The 15,956-nt window shown below is 38.9% G+C and overlaps 1 protein-coding gene across 7 annotated transcripts in view; it reads left to right on the top strand.

Moving 5' to 3' along the window:
• ARHGAP18 (Rho GTPase activating protein 18) overlaps positions 1-15,074 on the top strand; it is a 194,931-nt gene extending 179,857 nt beyond the window's left edge. For 5 of the 7 annotated variants that reach the window (XM_045499538.1, XM_045499537.1, XM_045499541.1 and 2 more), the window contains 3 exons: positions 8,531-8,655; positions 12,278-12,339; positions 13,569-15,074. In XM_045499538.1, coding sequence (XP_045355494.1) covers positions 8,531-8,655; positions 12,278-12,339; positions 13,569-13,660 — 279 coding nt within the window. In that variant the 3' untranslated portion in view covers positions 13,661-15,074. The remainder of the gene's footprint in view (positions 1-8,530; positions 8,656-12,277; positions 12,340-13,568) is intronic. The other 2 variants (XM_045499540.1, XM_045499543.1) reach the window with 1 other exon arrangement.
• Positions 15,075-15,956: the final 882 nt, after the last annotated feature.

Here is a 15,956-nt window from a genome sequence, read left to right as displayed (position 1 = left end):
TCCCCTCCCCTCCCCTCCCTCTCTCTCCCTCCCTCTCCTTCTGCCCCTCTCCACCCCACTCATGTGCACTTTCTCTCTCTAAGGTAAAAATAAATAGTTGCTGCGATGTCAGGTGAAGGAAAGATTGGAGCAGTGAAAAATAGGTTAGGCAAGAGATGCCAGCTAATTTCATTGCTGATAGGAGTACATAAATTGGTAGAATTCCTCTGGAGAGCTGTTAGCATGTGGCAGAGGCCTGAAAACCATGCTCTTCATTGTATTCAGAAATTCCTTTAAAGGGAATAATAACATAGCCATGTAAATAGTTATGCTTAAGTTCATTGCCATATTCCGTATACTGACGAGAATTAGAAGTAATCCACAAGGGGGGAGATGATTGGTTACATGAGTTACGGCATATCTGTGTAATGAAATACCATGGAAATACAAGTGTATATATATGACATCAGAAGATACTCATAATATGTTGAAGAAAAGTTACAAATTCGTGAATATTGCCATATTTTTAAGGGGTAGTATCATAATTTTGAATGCTTGCCAGAGATCAGGCATGGTGCAGTTTCATTGAAGTATGAGGTGCAGTTGTCTCATTTTTTACAAAGTGAGGATCAGGGATCTTAAATAACTTAAGCTTATCTAAAAAGGAAATGGTAGGGCTGGAATTTGAATCCAAATCTATATATCCTTAAATCTGGGTGTCTTTACTCTTATTCTCTATTTCTTTAATATCACAGAAAAATTCTGAGAAGGATATATATCCTAGTCTAGGGCTAATGTGTAGTAATACAATGAAAATGTAATAGTGCCATTATTTATTTTTTTAAGTTTGTTTATTTTGAGACAGAGGGAGCACATGTGGGGGAGGAGCAGAGAGAGAGAGAGAAGGAGAAAGAGAATCCCAAGGCAGCTCTGTGCTGTCAGGGCAGAGCCCAGTGTGGGCCTCAATCTCATGAACTGTGAAACCACGACCTGAACTGAGATCAAAAGTCAGAGGCTTAACCAATGAAGCCACCCAGCCACCCCTATACAGCCACTATTAACATATGTTTAACATATAGCTTTTATCATAGTCCTCCTGGTCAATGCCAACACCCAGCAGAAGGATTGGAAGGAAGTATTAAATGTGAGCCAGAATGACCCACAAGATGTAGAAACTAATTGGATATGAGGAGTGTAGAATGAGGAGGAATCTAGAAAGGCTCAACTGATTTTACTTTGGGTAATTATATCACTGAGTTAAAGCATTAAGCAAAAGGAGCACACTTTTGATGAGGTAGTCAGTTTTTGACATTTGTAGTTGACTTGCCGGTGTGACAGTACTTTGGCTACATGGGCTGGAAGCTCAGAGGGCAGCCAGAGCTGGAGGTGTGCTTTTGGGATTAGCAGAGAGATTGCCATTAAAGCCAAAGGATCCAGTATTTTAGTGGTGGGCCATGGAAGAGGAGCTGGTAAAAGAGACCAAGAGATGATAGGAAGCCAGAGAAAGTTAAGATTATAGCATCTTAGAAGCCCCACGAGGAAGAGTCAAGTAGGTAAAAGGATGTGGTTAGTAGTGCAATAGAGGCCGAGTAAGGTTAACATTGGATGGAGGTCCAGAGCGTTTTGCATTTGAAAAGTCAGTTCTGACTTTGTAGGCCATTAAAAATCATCACTTTCTGATAGCCTTCAACTTGCAGTTGTAACTGATGTCTCACACAAATGCATGCACACATGCACCAACCACATCACATTCTCGAACTTGTGTCTTGAGGATATAGCTCTAGTTCTGCCAGCAGTGAGACATTAATGACAAATCATTTTCTCTCTCTGGGTCTTAATTTCTTCTATAAAATGAAGGGTAAGACCAGACTCATAGTATCTCATCCAAAGTATGTAATAAGAGCATTTGTAGTATCATTTTTTACAAAACCTGACTGGGTCACTCCCTGGACTCACTGAATCAGAATCTCCCAGAGCAGGACTTTGGCATATGTATTGTACAAAAACTGTTAAGTGTGATTTTTCCCCCCATTTGGTATTTATATGTGTGTAAACGTATATTTAATTGTTTGTTATGGAATTTTTCTTACCTGTTCATGAAAACAGCCATAAACCCATCTCCAGTGATCAAACCTATTTTTCTAATCATTCCATCCTGTCTGTCACACTTCTCCTTTTTGTTTTTTTAAGGAAATCATAGGCATTCCATCATTTCACTCATAATTATCTCAGATTGCATCTCTGCCTGATAAGGGTCTAGGACAGCTTGCTTTGATGAGCGTCTTGTTATGAACTGCTGAATTGTGTAGGTTTCAAGTTCATTGTGGACTTAGATTTGTATGATTTTTTTCTACTGTCATTCAAGCTCACCTTTCAAAGTAAACAGAAGCTGCATGTTTATGAGAAAGAGATTCCATGAAATAAGGTGAGCTTGCTCACGTCTCCCGTCGTTGGTAGAGGGAATGTTCCTTCTGTGGTTTAACTTCAGTGTTAACTCTGGATGATCTTGTGTCACACCCGTAAGTTACAGTTGAGGGACTCAAGTTTTAGAGAGCTTACGTGACTTGCTAAAAGTCCAAGATGATCTGGTAACCTTTTAATGTTTAGGATTTCGGACATGGAAAAGAAATCTGTTGCTGCACTTTCTGCCATTCTTTTCAGAAGAATCTTGGAGTTGGCAGCAGTGTGATGTAGATTCTGGGCTGTTTGTATCATGGGCCGCCCGTCTTTGGTCACAAGTCTGTTTATAATTCCATTTCTGGTTTCATTTAACAGCTCTGACCCAGAGCATCATTGCAGATATTGGTTTAAGCCTTTGCTTCAGGTCTGGAAACAGTGTCTGGATCTACTTGGGGACCCATGTGAAAAATCAAATTACAATATGAAGCACAAAATCTTGTTGTTCTAAGATGTTTTTTGATTTTATAGTGCATAAAAATACTATATTAGAAGAGAAAAATATCAGAACTTAATTTTGTTGTAAATTAAATGCTTATTACTTCGGAAGTTATTTCAGATCCTTCTTTACAGTTCTCTGAATCTGTGAGTTGGATAAAAGTTTAAACATTTGGATAATAAAGGCCCAATTATAATCAGGACTGAGGCAGTTCAAGATCGCAGAGAATGGCTTCCATATTTCTACCTCCAGTTAGAGTAAGGTGATGAATATGCCATTTTAGTTTAAGATACCTTGCTAAAATGTCTTTAATTTTCTAAAATATGTGTTATATCTGGCCTTTTTTTTTTTTTTCAACGTTTATTTATTTTTGGGACAGAGAGAGACAGAGCATGAACGGGGGAGGGGCAGAGAGAGAGGGAGACACAGAATCGGAAACAGGCTCCAGGCTCTGAGCCATCAGCCCAGAGCCCGACGTGGGGCTCGAACTCATGGACCGCGAGATCGTGACCTGGCTGAAGTCGGACGCTTAACCGACTGCGCCACCCAGGCGCCCCGATCTGGCCTTTTTCTTAAGAAAGCTATATTTCCAGTTTGCCCCTTTGAAGATAAAAGGGTTTTCTGTAGCATTAAAATGTCAGCTTTACATTTCGCTTAGTTTTTAACGCAAAAAAAAAAAAAAAAAAAAAAAGAAAAGAAATATCCATTTTAAAGATTTGACGTTGAATTTCTAATCTAGGGTAGAAAACTAAGAGCAATGCAGTGTTTATCAACATGTTATGAAGAAATATTGAAATCATTTTTTATTTAACCAAATAATAAAATCATGTTTTTTAAAATAAACTTTAGTTCCATATATAAAACATGTGAGGACCATATATGAGATAATTGTTTTCCATTATAACAGTTTTTGCATGCATAAGAAATTATTATTTTGTAAGTTGTAAAATCCTTTGTGACAAAATTTTAATGGTGTGTTAGTGAAATACTGCTCTTCCTCGGTCTTGCTCTACATCAGATAACTTCAGCTCACCAGAACACCAAAAATAAATACATTAAAAAAAAAAATAAGAGTCACAGCTGTTAAGACCAAAAAATGTGAAACAGGAAAATTACAAAGATTATACTATTCACAGATTCAGTTATTATGGCTCAAGTTAAGAACAGACTGTTTGCTCTAATGATCAGGCATGTTGTGTCTATTCAAAGCTTGGCAGCTCAATGTAATTAGTATACTAATGGCTTGAGTATTTGATACAGCATGATTCTGGAGCTTAATAGTAATTGTCATACACTAGAGCTTTGGCATCATTTATTGTTTACCATCTTTAGTAAGTATCATTTGACCACACTTGTCAAGATATCTGGAAAAAAAGAAAAAGTTTCCAGAAACAACTTCTAAACTCTTCATGTTTAACCATTATATCTACCGGTTAAACACTTTTTTTTTCTCCAAGGGTGAAGGGCATGGCAGATTCAAAGTGAGTCAGACTCTGAATCTGTATATCATTGTGAGAATTTGGATGCGATGTCTTACTATAGAAACAAACACTGAAGTGTTTCTGTCCTACACACTCATGCAAGCACACATAAATACACATAGACAGACACACACCTTCCCTGCTAGAAGTTTCCGTAGTCGTCAGGGAGTGTGGCCAGTCAACCTAGGAAGGTGCTATGTGCCATCGTTGGCCCAATGGAAAGGTTTTCCCAGGCACTGATACTCGACTTCTATGTGAAATGAGTTGGTAGTTCGGGCAGCATTCAAGCTGATCCAAAACTGGCCTAGCTTCATCCCCTGCTCACTCAGGGAAAGGTGTGAGAAAGTGTAGTTTCACAGTGATAAGGAGTCTGTATGCATGCCACTCCCCATCTGCTGGCAAAGCCATAATACGGAGATTACCTAACATTTCACCTACACATGAGACTTCTCAAGTGCCTGAGAAGCTAGTCTGGGGTCCTCTTCCTTCCTAACTCTATGGGAGAGACGCTGGATTCCTGTGTCAGATGTGCTGCTCTGGGGTGTGACCCCCCAATACCACACTGACCCCAGTGCTGTGATTTATAAGGAAGCCTGGCTGTACTCTCTAAAGCACGGTCTCTGAACTCAAGTAGAAAGCGTAGGCCACAGCCACAGTATTCGAGGCCTTCAGTTTTTCATGAGGTGCCTTATGGGAAAAGTGGTGGAATCCTCAGGCAAATGCGTGCAAATGTTGGTGACTCCCTGCAGGAGTAACTGACTGAAGTATTCCTTATGACACTTAATTCCTTCCTTCCTCTCTTTCCCTTCCTGTCTCTTCTCTGTAGAGGAAATACCATGTGGTACATGGAGGCAACTTTTTTTTTTTTTTAAAGAAAATGTTCCTAAACGCTTTTTTTTTTTTTTTTTTTGCTATCAAGGCAATACACATTGGTATATGTTATTTTATTCTAGAGAAATGCTATAATGTTAGTATAGCATTCTCAGAACTGTTTTTGAGTGATTCATTTAATCAATAAACACTTGATAGTTGGCTACAGATATACAGATGTGACTCAGATATGTGGCGTGTAACTAGAACACAGGTGTCATATATTAGAATTCCATTACAAAACAATTTCAGTGGAAAGAGGGGATTCTTTTTGACCCTGTAGATCATGGAAGGTTCTATGGAGTTTGATATATTTGAGTTGGGCCTTAAGAAATTGGTAGCAGAAGATATTGCAGAAGAGTAAAACGTGCATGAAGACAGGAAAGCCTGGGTGTTTGTAGCCAATTTGGCCTTTTTAATCCAAACAATAGAATGGTGCCACAGGACCATTGTGGGTCCCATAGTGGGACCATAGTGGGGGGAAAGGCAGTCAGCGGAGGGAGCTTGTCATATCTCTGAACTCTCAATGGCAATGTATTTTTCTGGATCCTTTTGCTTTCATAACTCATTCATTGTAGACCTTCTATATATAAAAACTTAATTATTATCATCTTCACTTTAAATATCAGCACAGATTTGCCTGCCTTTTTGATATTTTAGGGTTGGATAAGATGTAATTCTCGGAAGTTTTTTTCACTATTATTTTTGCCAAAGAAAACCTGTATGTAAGGATATCTGACATAATGAGTCAAGCAGATTTCCTAACTTTGCTAAATCAGCATAAAGTATCTGGGTATCTGCAAACCCTAGCCTGCCACTCAAGGCCCATCATCATCATCATCATCATCGTAATAATAATGGAATCCAACCAAAATGCCAGTATTTGTTTCTCACTTGAGTGGACAAGGTGGATTAGGGTTTTATGGACACAGACTCTGTGCTTCAACTGTTGCTATTACAATTTCACTCCAACATTCATGTTGTCTGTCAGCTTCTTGTTTTCTGCCTCCTGTGAGGTAATAGGGAAGGCCAGGCCAGCAGGTAGAATGACCAGAGCAGGATACAGCCTAGAGATGAAACCCAAGGCAAAAGTTCATGTAGCATAATCCCTGAGTTAGAAGATACACCACTGATTTAATATCTGCCTTGGAAAAAAAAAAAAAAAAAGGCACACTAGCCCATTAAATGCCCCATCCATTGCAAGAAGCAGCTCATTTTCCACAAGTTACAAGTGAAAGTAAATTGTCACAGAATCAAGGAAAAAGGTAACTTAGATTTGCGCCCTACGGGTGAGGTGGAGGTCAGAAACTAGACGAAGTTATCAGGCCAAAAATGTGCCCCAGAAATTGGAAGTCAACAGACCAAGCCAAGGGGCGAGGCTGGATGGGAGAGAAGCAGGCGTTGAGAGGTCTGGGCGTGGGTTGGGATTGGGACATCCTTCAAGGATGGGGCTGAGCACATTTCCCCAGCAAGACCAGTTAAAGGACACTAGGAACACAGTCCCTCTCCTAGCAGATTGGCCAGTGGGCAGCCCTGGAACGCACTGTCTTCCGTGGGAGGGAGTGCTCCCGTGGCCCCTCACTGAGTGGTCAGGTGAGGGCAGCAGGGTTTCGCAGGTTGGCATGAGGCCCCCTGTGGTGTCTCCGCAGATGTAACAGGTGTTTGCAGCCCTTTGGGGAGCAAAGCCATGGTCTTACATAATCCCACGCTCCTTTTTCGGTTTTAGGAGTATTGCTTCTTTTCTTTGTTATTCTGGTGCTACATTTCACTTGTTACCGCAAAGCAAGTGTAAATCTTTTGGGGGATACCTACATTTTGTTGTAGCCTAATTCTAAAGCCATGTTATTTTTGTTGAACTTTAAAAGAAGTCACATTGGTTCCATGTGTGGTATTTCCATGCTTTATGTTGGCGGGGGTTGGGGGGAAGCAATTCAAGACCATGTACCGTAACGAAATCATTTTGTGAGCACAGAAAATACTGTCTGCTACAAGATTTGTGTCTTATTTATCTACTAAGTAAGTAGACCTAGCACAGTGCCTGGTACTCAATCAATACTTAGGAAATTTTAGTGTTTTGTTTTAAATGTTTGTTTATTTATTTTTTTTTCAACGTTTATTTATTTTTGGGACAGAGAGAGACAGAGCATGAACGGGGGAGGGGCAGAGAGACAGGGAGACACAGAATCGGAAACAGGCTCCAGGCTCTGAGCCATCAGCCCAGACCCCGACGCGGGGCTCGAACTCACGGACCGCGAGATCGTGACCTGGCTGAAGTCGGACGCTTAACCGACTGCGCCACCCAGGCGCCCCAAATGTTTGTTTATTTTTGAAAGAGCACAAGCAAGAGGGGGGCAGAGAGAGGGGGACAGGGGATCCAAAGCAGGCTCTGTGCTGACAGCAGAGAGCCCAATGTGGCGTTTGAACTCATGAACCGCAAGATCATGACCTAAGCTGAAATGGGGTGCTCAATTGACCAAGCCCCTCAGGTGCCCCAGTAAATTTTAGTTTAATGAAACAAGGTTTTGTAACATTTAAAGCGTTATCTTTAAACATAATTTATGCATGCTGTTTGTTCTCAGGCCTGTTCATGGCATATAGTTATAAATAATAAATTGTTTATTGTAGTGGAACCATTAGAAATTAATTAAGCCTAATATGTCGGATGTCATAGCTGATACTTTGATATGACAGTCCTCACAATCTTTCATTATCTCACTAAACATACAGTTCTTAACATCTATAGGCAAAGGAATTAGAATTGGTCATCATCAGTTCAGAGTGTGTGGTCACAGTGGAAGCTTACTAGCCAAGAGAGGAGCAGACACAATCCAAATGTATAGGAACGTGTGTGCCATTTTTAAAAAATACTCCCAGGCACAAACATTTCTGTGAAATTTTGTCAATGCACAGGAAGATTTTTTTTTAAACGCATGCATTGCAATAGCACACAAAGTAACTTCTTTCTGATTCAATTTCATAAATTGCTGCATGAAGAAGCACTCTCTAGTAGATAATACTCAGAAATCAGCACTTAATATGGCAGTAATGGTTATTGCTGTCATTCTTTACATCTTTAAAAATAATTAAGCATTACTGCATAGGCATTATAAAGTTCCCCTATCACCATTAAGAGGATATTTGAGGTTTGATGTAATTTAGCAAATTACATTATACAGTAGTTAAGGTTTTTATGTAGTGAAGTAAAATGCGTAGTAGTTAAGCACACTTCCCATATAATGCATTGTACAGAGTTACATGTTCCAGCTGCCGCCAGCTTTGTTCCAGTGTCATTATTGCTTTGCAGGCTGACATTCCTCAGGGAGTGATTCGAGTGCAAGCTCCCCATCTTTCGAAAGTTTCCATGGCAATACAGCTAACTGAAGAACTAAAAGCCAGTGATGTCCTTGCCAGGTTTCTCAGCCAAGAAAGGTAGAGGCCTGTTTTGTTTTAATCATTCCACGATATAACTCGCACGCGCGCGCTCTTTCTCTCCCTCCTGTTAAAAAAAGAAGAAGAAAAAAAAAAAAAAACTATGGGTGATGTGAAGTGCTTCAAAATTTCATCTTCCCAGCAGAAAAGAACAGACTTGATAACGAGACCGTTGGAATGACTTGAGTTCATTTGAGGTAGTTTATGCGCAAGGGGAGCCGTCTCAGGCAGGATATCTGAGCGCGCCTGTGCCTGCCGTGGCCTTGGCACGTGAGACCCCTCAATATTCTTTCCAGAATATGTTGACTGGAGGTTAATTACTGTGTGTGGGCCATTAGGAAAATCACTAAGTAGGATACAGTGGGTTTAAAACAAACAAATAAAAAAAAAAATACAACTTTTTCTATGAACTGTAACAAAAAGAAATGCTTAAATTCAAAAACAGAAAACAAAACAAACAAAAAAAACAAGGTATAAGAATTGAGAGAGGATAACCAGCTCTTTGAACTCTGGAGTCTCCAGGACATAGAGCACACCTTCCCTTTAGGGACGACCCAGCCTCCTTTGTTCTGGGGCTGATGGAGTAGGAGGAGTCCTTTGAAAGCTATTGTCCCCCTCTGCTGATTTTAGAGCATACACTCTCTGAAACATTTTACAATACCCCTTTTTATGTTTTTGGAGGTTTAACAAGTGTATTGGGCTTTCCGTGTCCCCCTCATCTCCACTCACTGAAAATTAATTTTTTTTTTTTTTTTTTTTTTTTTTTTACAATTCAGGGAAATCCGGGATACTGGCATCTCAGCTTATGAATTTTCTGTTTTAGCCTTCCATAGAATTTCATCTCTGCATTCTACTGTTCAAGGGCATCAGTGAAGTCTTCTGCCAAAACCTCTCCAATGTTAATGCAATACCACAAGTATTCAATATGTCTGGGCTCTGTTTAGGGCCCTCTGCTAGATGTTGGAAGAGGTATAAAGATATATTTTAAAGTATCTTCCCTCAGGGCTTATAAATTGGGAGAAGAGATGAGCCTGTGCAGTAACAGATGGTGATGAACTAGAAGAGAGGCTTATTGGTAATATCTGGGCTTTTGGTAAGCCGGCACAAACTCCCCTCTCAACAGTACTGTGAAGTAAGCACGAATGTTACTTCTGTTTCACTGATAAGAAAACCGAGACTTTGTGAGGTCACGCATTTCATAGGTGATGGTGCTGAATTCTGAAGGTGTGTTTTCGTCTCCAAAGGTTTCCCTTGAGACACTCTCCATACTCACCAGGATCTAGAAACCATCACGGATCTGGGGCCATTGGTGCAGAGTCTGGGAGTAGATGGAGTTTTAGGGGATGAAGGCGTGGAGCAGTTGGAATTTTTCAGATGTCTTTGCTCCCTAAAGGGGGCATCTGCTTCATGAAATCAATCCCCTTCCTCTGCCCATCTTCTCCCGGAGTGGGTACCTGAAGATCTGGCCACACTGCAGACAGAAGCCGCTCTTTCAGGCTAGATAGAGTTAATTTATACAGCAATTACTTTTAGGATCCAAGTGTTCAATTTAGTCTGTACTTTTGTTGCTGTGCTTGCAGATGATGCAATACATGACCATGAAGTTGCACAATATATTGAACCGTGACTTTACTATTTAAAGGATAGCATGGTAGTGGTAGGCATACTGTTATAGAAGACACCGGATTTGTGGCAGTTGTCCTCTGCCTATTTGGAGTTTCCGGTTGGGATGCTTTTATTAAATAATAATTTGTTGCCCCCCTCAAGTGGGGTCCATTTTTCTACCTCCTCCCTTCTTGCCATCCTGCTGCACTCAGAGGAAAGTCTGGTAAACTTCTCTATCCATTGCCCACCCTCAAACCCCCAACCATTCCTCAGCTCCTTTCTTTATGCTTGGGGATACTGGAGGGAGATGATCTGGATCCGAGTGCCAACTTTTCTGTTTCATTTTAAGCTAGTTTTGTAATCTCTTTTAAGTCTCAAGTTTTTCATGTGTAAAAGTAGACCGTAATAGGACCCGGATTACAGTCCTGTGATAACGAACTAGGAGAATGGCCGTGAAGCACACAGCACTGTCTGTTTGGGTCATACAAGTGAAATTCTCAGTAGGGGTTTATATGTATTTTCTCTTGCACCACATTCCCCTCTTCTACCACCTGGATTCCACCAGTGTAGGGGCAGTTGGGAACCTTACCTTCCTCCTTTTTCCACCCCTACTTTCTCCGCCAAAGACAACAACACATGAATGACATAAAGTAAATATACAGTAAATTTCACATTTACTCGCCAGTCTTGGTAAAGACTGTTGCCTTTTCTCTAATTATGGATTTGTTGGTTAGCATTATGCAAAACTTCAGATTTACCAGGAAATCCAGTTGAGGTTTCTTTAAAGTGGAACAATGCCTGACTAGGTTGTTTTCGGTTTTTGGTTTTTTGGTTTTCTTATCAAGTCTCCCAAAACATTCAGCTTGGTCTCCATAGAAATAATGACTCTTTCAGTAGACTCCTAGTGTATTGGGTTACATACCATATTGTAAATAATTATTTAATTTTAAAAACCAGCATATACCAGTTTCGAAAAAAAGTGAGTTGTCTCTCGGTTAGGGTCTTAAATGTGAGCGCGTATGAAGCCCTAAGTGTCTAGCATGTCACAGACAACAGAGTGGTTGGAGTTGGATAACCAAGATGAGTCATTGGATGGTTGGTTAGGACAGCTTCTGCTGTACCGTAGTTTTCATAATGGTTTCAGTAAAAGTCAGATCTGCTTTTCCCTGCAATTCCAGGGAGTGTGTGTTTGGGGCCTTGCAAGAGCGGTTCACAAACCTTTCCGGGCACCACAGCCCGCTAGAGAGCATTTGGAAAGCAGATTCTTGGACTTGTTGTAGGCATACAAACACCAGAGTTTCTAGAACTCCAGGTCTGAATTTTTAGCTGGCTTCTTCGGTAATTCATAGAGTTTTGAAAACCACTGAATCTTACCAACTTTTATTATTTGAACCTGATGTTCTGGAAGAGTGTATTCTTTGAAGAGCATGAGTCTGTGAATGCATCTCTTACTTGTGAAGTCTTCATAATGAATATTTGCTTCTACTTGGAGTATATGTGAGTCCTGTACTTGGATGGCCAGCACAGGGAGGGCTATGAACCCTGCCCTATTCTTTACATTCATCTTGCATAGTGTTGGAGTTGTCAGCAAAGCAAAGCAAACACATGACAAATACTGGTTGAATAAGTGCAGTGTGAAAACTAAGATGGAAACATTTCTTTTTATGGTTTGATGAGGACTTTTTGGGCCCCCATGCAAAGTAGTTGATCATGTTAATAATTGTATTGGTAGCTAAAGTGTTATGTTCCCTTTCTTTTTAATTTTACAAATTTAGATGCTGATTTATTATTTTGTCTTCAGATGTATGAGTCCATTTGTTTGTTTTAATTTACAGGTGTGACATTTTTATTACCTACTTGGCACACTTAACAGATGGGAAAATACAAATGTTAGATAATTACAGTGTGTCTAAGTTATGAATTTTCCACACAAGCTAGAATTCCCCAAGCACATTAAAGTGATTTACTTGCAAGCTGTTTGATGATACAACTAATCAGTTTGTTTTGTCCCTAATAGTGGGATTGCCCAGACTCTTAAGAAAGGGGAAGTTTTTTTGTATGAAATCGGAGGAAATATTGGTAAGCACATTTTGTTTCTCTTTGTATCGCATATGCGGATTCGACATTGCCCATGCTTCTTATTCATATCTTTGGGGGAAAAAAAGAAATTAGAAGTTAAATATAGTGCACCGTAGATAGCTGATGAATAGTGTGGATTTTTTCAGTGGTCTGACTCTTCTCTACAGGCTCTATTTGAGCTTCTGTGTGCAAATGCCCATCTAATGTTGAACCTCAGCAAGGACAAATTCCCTTAAAATAGTAGCAACTTCTAGAATGATAATGAAGTTTTTCAGAACTTCTTTCCTTTTTATATGCTTACATCACATCTTAATAAAGGAAGTAGCTGTGCTTGTTTAAAGCCAGGATTACATTTTTGTTATGGCTCAGTCCTGGATATTTTTGGTGAAAGCACAAGTTATTTTTGCCATTTTTGATTGCCTACTAAATAATACACGCACAAACGCACATACGCAGATATATACACATACGAATACAGACAGGCTGGTAATTTAGGAAATCAAAATAGAATAAGTGGATTAATTTTGACTGTGCTTTATATTTTATATGCTCCTTTTCAGTTATCAGTGGGTTGTACTCCTCTCTATGAAGATGTAAAATATCCTTTTTTTTTTCTCTTTATTTTAGCCCTTGAAAATGATACAGGTGAAACTGTTAACAAATACTAAATGAAATGGTGTTTAATTCAAAATAATAATTGAAAATATTTTAAGATAAGTTTTGTGGAATTTTTTTCTGGGACGTAAAAATGTTGGTCAATATTGAAAATTTAATGTGGGAGTATGGAGACTCACTCTTAAAATTTAAATAAACAGCAACTCTGTCAGAAGCCTGGAACTGTTAACTCTATTAGCAAGGATTATTTAAATATTTATATATTTAATCTTGCTTTTTACTATTCGATATTGAGAATGAAGTGTTGTTTCTTCGGTAGATCGCAAACTATTGCCACTCTTAATAACGGTGAATTAGCTTTTGGTGAACCAAAGCCCCTCACACAAAGTATTTTCAACTTCCTAAATTAATTTGAAAAACTTTCCTTTAGAGAAAGACTACTATGTTGACTGTTTCAATATTTTGGCCAAGTCTTACAATATTATGGGAGATGGGAAAGGATGAGTGATATTTTGAAGTCTAAGATTTTAGAGTTAAACCACGAGGAAGAAGTTTAAAATGGCACCCCAGCTTCTGTACCGTATTCAACTGATACAATAAAGTCTCTTTGCTAGGAGAACGCTGCCTCGATGAGGACACTTACATGAAGGACCTGTATCAGCTCAACCCCAACGCAGAGTGGGTTATAAAGTCAAAGCCATCATAGGAGACTGAAGCTGCAAATACCCACGAGGACTTCCTTGGTATACTTGCTGGGTCAAGAGTGGAAATAAAAGAAATGGCACGACTCTTTGTTCAAATGTACCTGACTACTGAATGATGACACTCTGAAGCCTTAAGAAGTTAGAGATTTGTGCTGCCGCCGGAATTATGTTCATTATTAATAATATGATGGGCACCCAAGTATCTCTGGAGTGAGAGGAAGGGGAGTTAATTAGCTTGGAGACCATTCTGCTGTGTGAAAGGCGCCCAGATGTGACCACTTGTTTTATGTGAAACCATCCTGTCCTCCCTCTCACTTGTTTTCTCCTAAAATCATACACCTAGTAATCTGTGCTCTTTTCTCCTTTTTCTCCTCCTCTTGTCTGCCTTCCCTCAACTCCGGTTTGCTTTTTAACCAAAAAGATCACAAATACCAGATATCTGGCAAGTCGTGAAGACAATACATCTTAAAAGAGACAGACTTCAACAGGATTTCTGTCACTATCCCATGTTAATATTCCGCTCTCTGAATCATTTGTTCAAACAATAACATCCCACTTCTTCCTGCTGTATCACATGAAGTGATTTGCGTGGTTTTCAGTTCATCTGACGTATGTGCACAGAACCGTATCCACTATCAAGAAAATAAGCCTGTCAGAAACTGCCAATTACTACTGAACTATTCAATGTTTATATACTAAGAATGATTAAAATCTATCCATGTCGAATAACTGGATTATGGATAACAGCGAAAGCCAGATCACCTCATGTATGCTGTATTCTTCTAACTGAAATTTATGAAGTTCTAGCTGGCTTTACCTATTGTCATATTAGTATAAATATGCATGATAGTATAATCCAGTAATGGTTGAGAATATATTCTACTGAAAGAGGGATTTTTCTAACTCATAAATAAGGCTGCAGGAAGAATTATTTTTTTTGAGTATGACACAGTCATAAGAACAAGCTCTTGTTTGTGTACTCACTTTAGATAATCAGAGTAAATTTATTAAAAATGCTGTGGAAAGTACTGTTCCCAGGGATTTTAGTGCACAAACCATATTGTGACAGTAGATGAGCCTCTGAACTGTAAATAAGAGGAACGAAGTGAGAGATGTTCAATATTTTATGAGTTTAGAGTGTAGTAAATAAAAGGTGATGTACATGAGTGTTGCACAGACTGTGTTTATGATACTTTTAGTAGTATTTTAGGGGCAATTACACATTCTCAGAAGCTCTTGATGTCACTCCAATTAGGAGGGAAAATGCTGTTAATGAGAACGGTCATAAATTTTTAGCATGTTGTTATAAGAACATAAGCCTGTGGATCTGATCACTTCAATAACACTGTGGTGATTTTTGTGCCATTGCTTTTTTATTTAAAAGATTTTTATAATTAAATGCATTTTTCTAAATTATCTTCTCTTGGCATTATTTTAATCCTGTATGTTTATGAATGTGCCGTATTGTTGTTTATATTTTTATTTTTGCTAAAAGCCACTTCTTTTATGCTCCTCTTTCTCCTGCGTCATTTTTTAAGTGGGAAGACATGCGGAAGATCTAAAATGGTTTCCTGCCTTTTTTCCTTGAGCAAACTTGCGTTCTTTGGGATTTTTTAAAACCATGTTATATTTATTCTGTTTCTGATTTTGACAGTATATATCAATTTCTCAAAACGTCTTATTAATAGAGTTTAAGTTATTGAAAGAAATTGATGATATAAACTCAAATAAGTGTTTAAGACATTTTAGGGAGTGCACAACTTCAAAAAAAAAAAAGAGTGAATATAGTGATTAGGTAAATGGCTGCTTAAAGCCTATGTCAGCTAACTTTTTACCACATTTACTATTCCCCTGGTATATGTGGGGGCGGGGAGGGAAACACAAGAGGCTTTTGGTAAGGAAAAGAATACCAGAACTTGGTAAGTGTATATGAAGATGCCATTTCATTTCGAGTCCTTGGAACTCATGGTACGTGTTCATTGGTATTGAACAACATCCTTTAAGATATTGACCAAGAAAGATGTCTGTCTATACTTCTAAAGATGAGAAACTTAGTATAGAGCCTCAAATATAAATGCCCTGGAATTAACCCAGATATTTTTTCTATAGTGTTTTTTTTTTCCCCCTAGTGAACTTTAAGTCTTGTGGTACATTAGTTTTTGTTTGTATGTGAGGGACAATAAAAACAGCAAATATATTTTTTATGAATCTCAAACATCTTAATTCTTAGTTGCGGTTGAAAAGTTGAAGATCTGGTGTTTATAGACTTGTTGCCCTGTTAATATTTCAAAGAGGTTT

The sequence above is a fragment of the Leopardus geoffroyi genome, chromosome B2, assembly GCF_018350155.1.
Source record: "Leopardus geoffroyi isolate Oge1 chromosome B2, O.geoffroyi_Oge1_pat1.0, whole genome shotgun sequence".
Taxonomy (NCBI): domain Eukaryota; kingdom Metazoa; phylum Chordata; class Mammalia; order Carnivora; family Felidae; genus Leopardus; species Leopardus geoffroyi.
The sequence above is the reverse complement of the archived record's forward strand: the minus strand, read 5'-3'. Positions and strand labels throughout refer to the sequence as shown.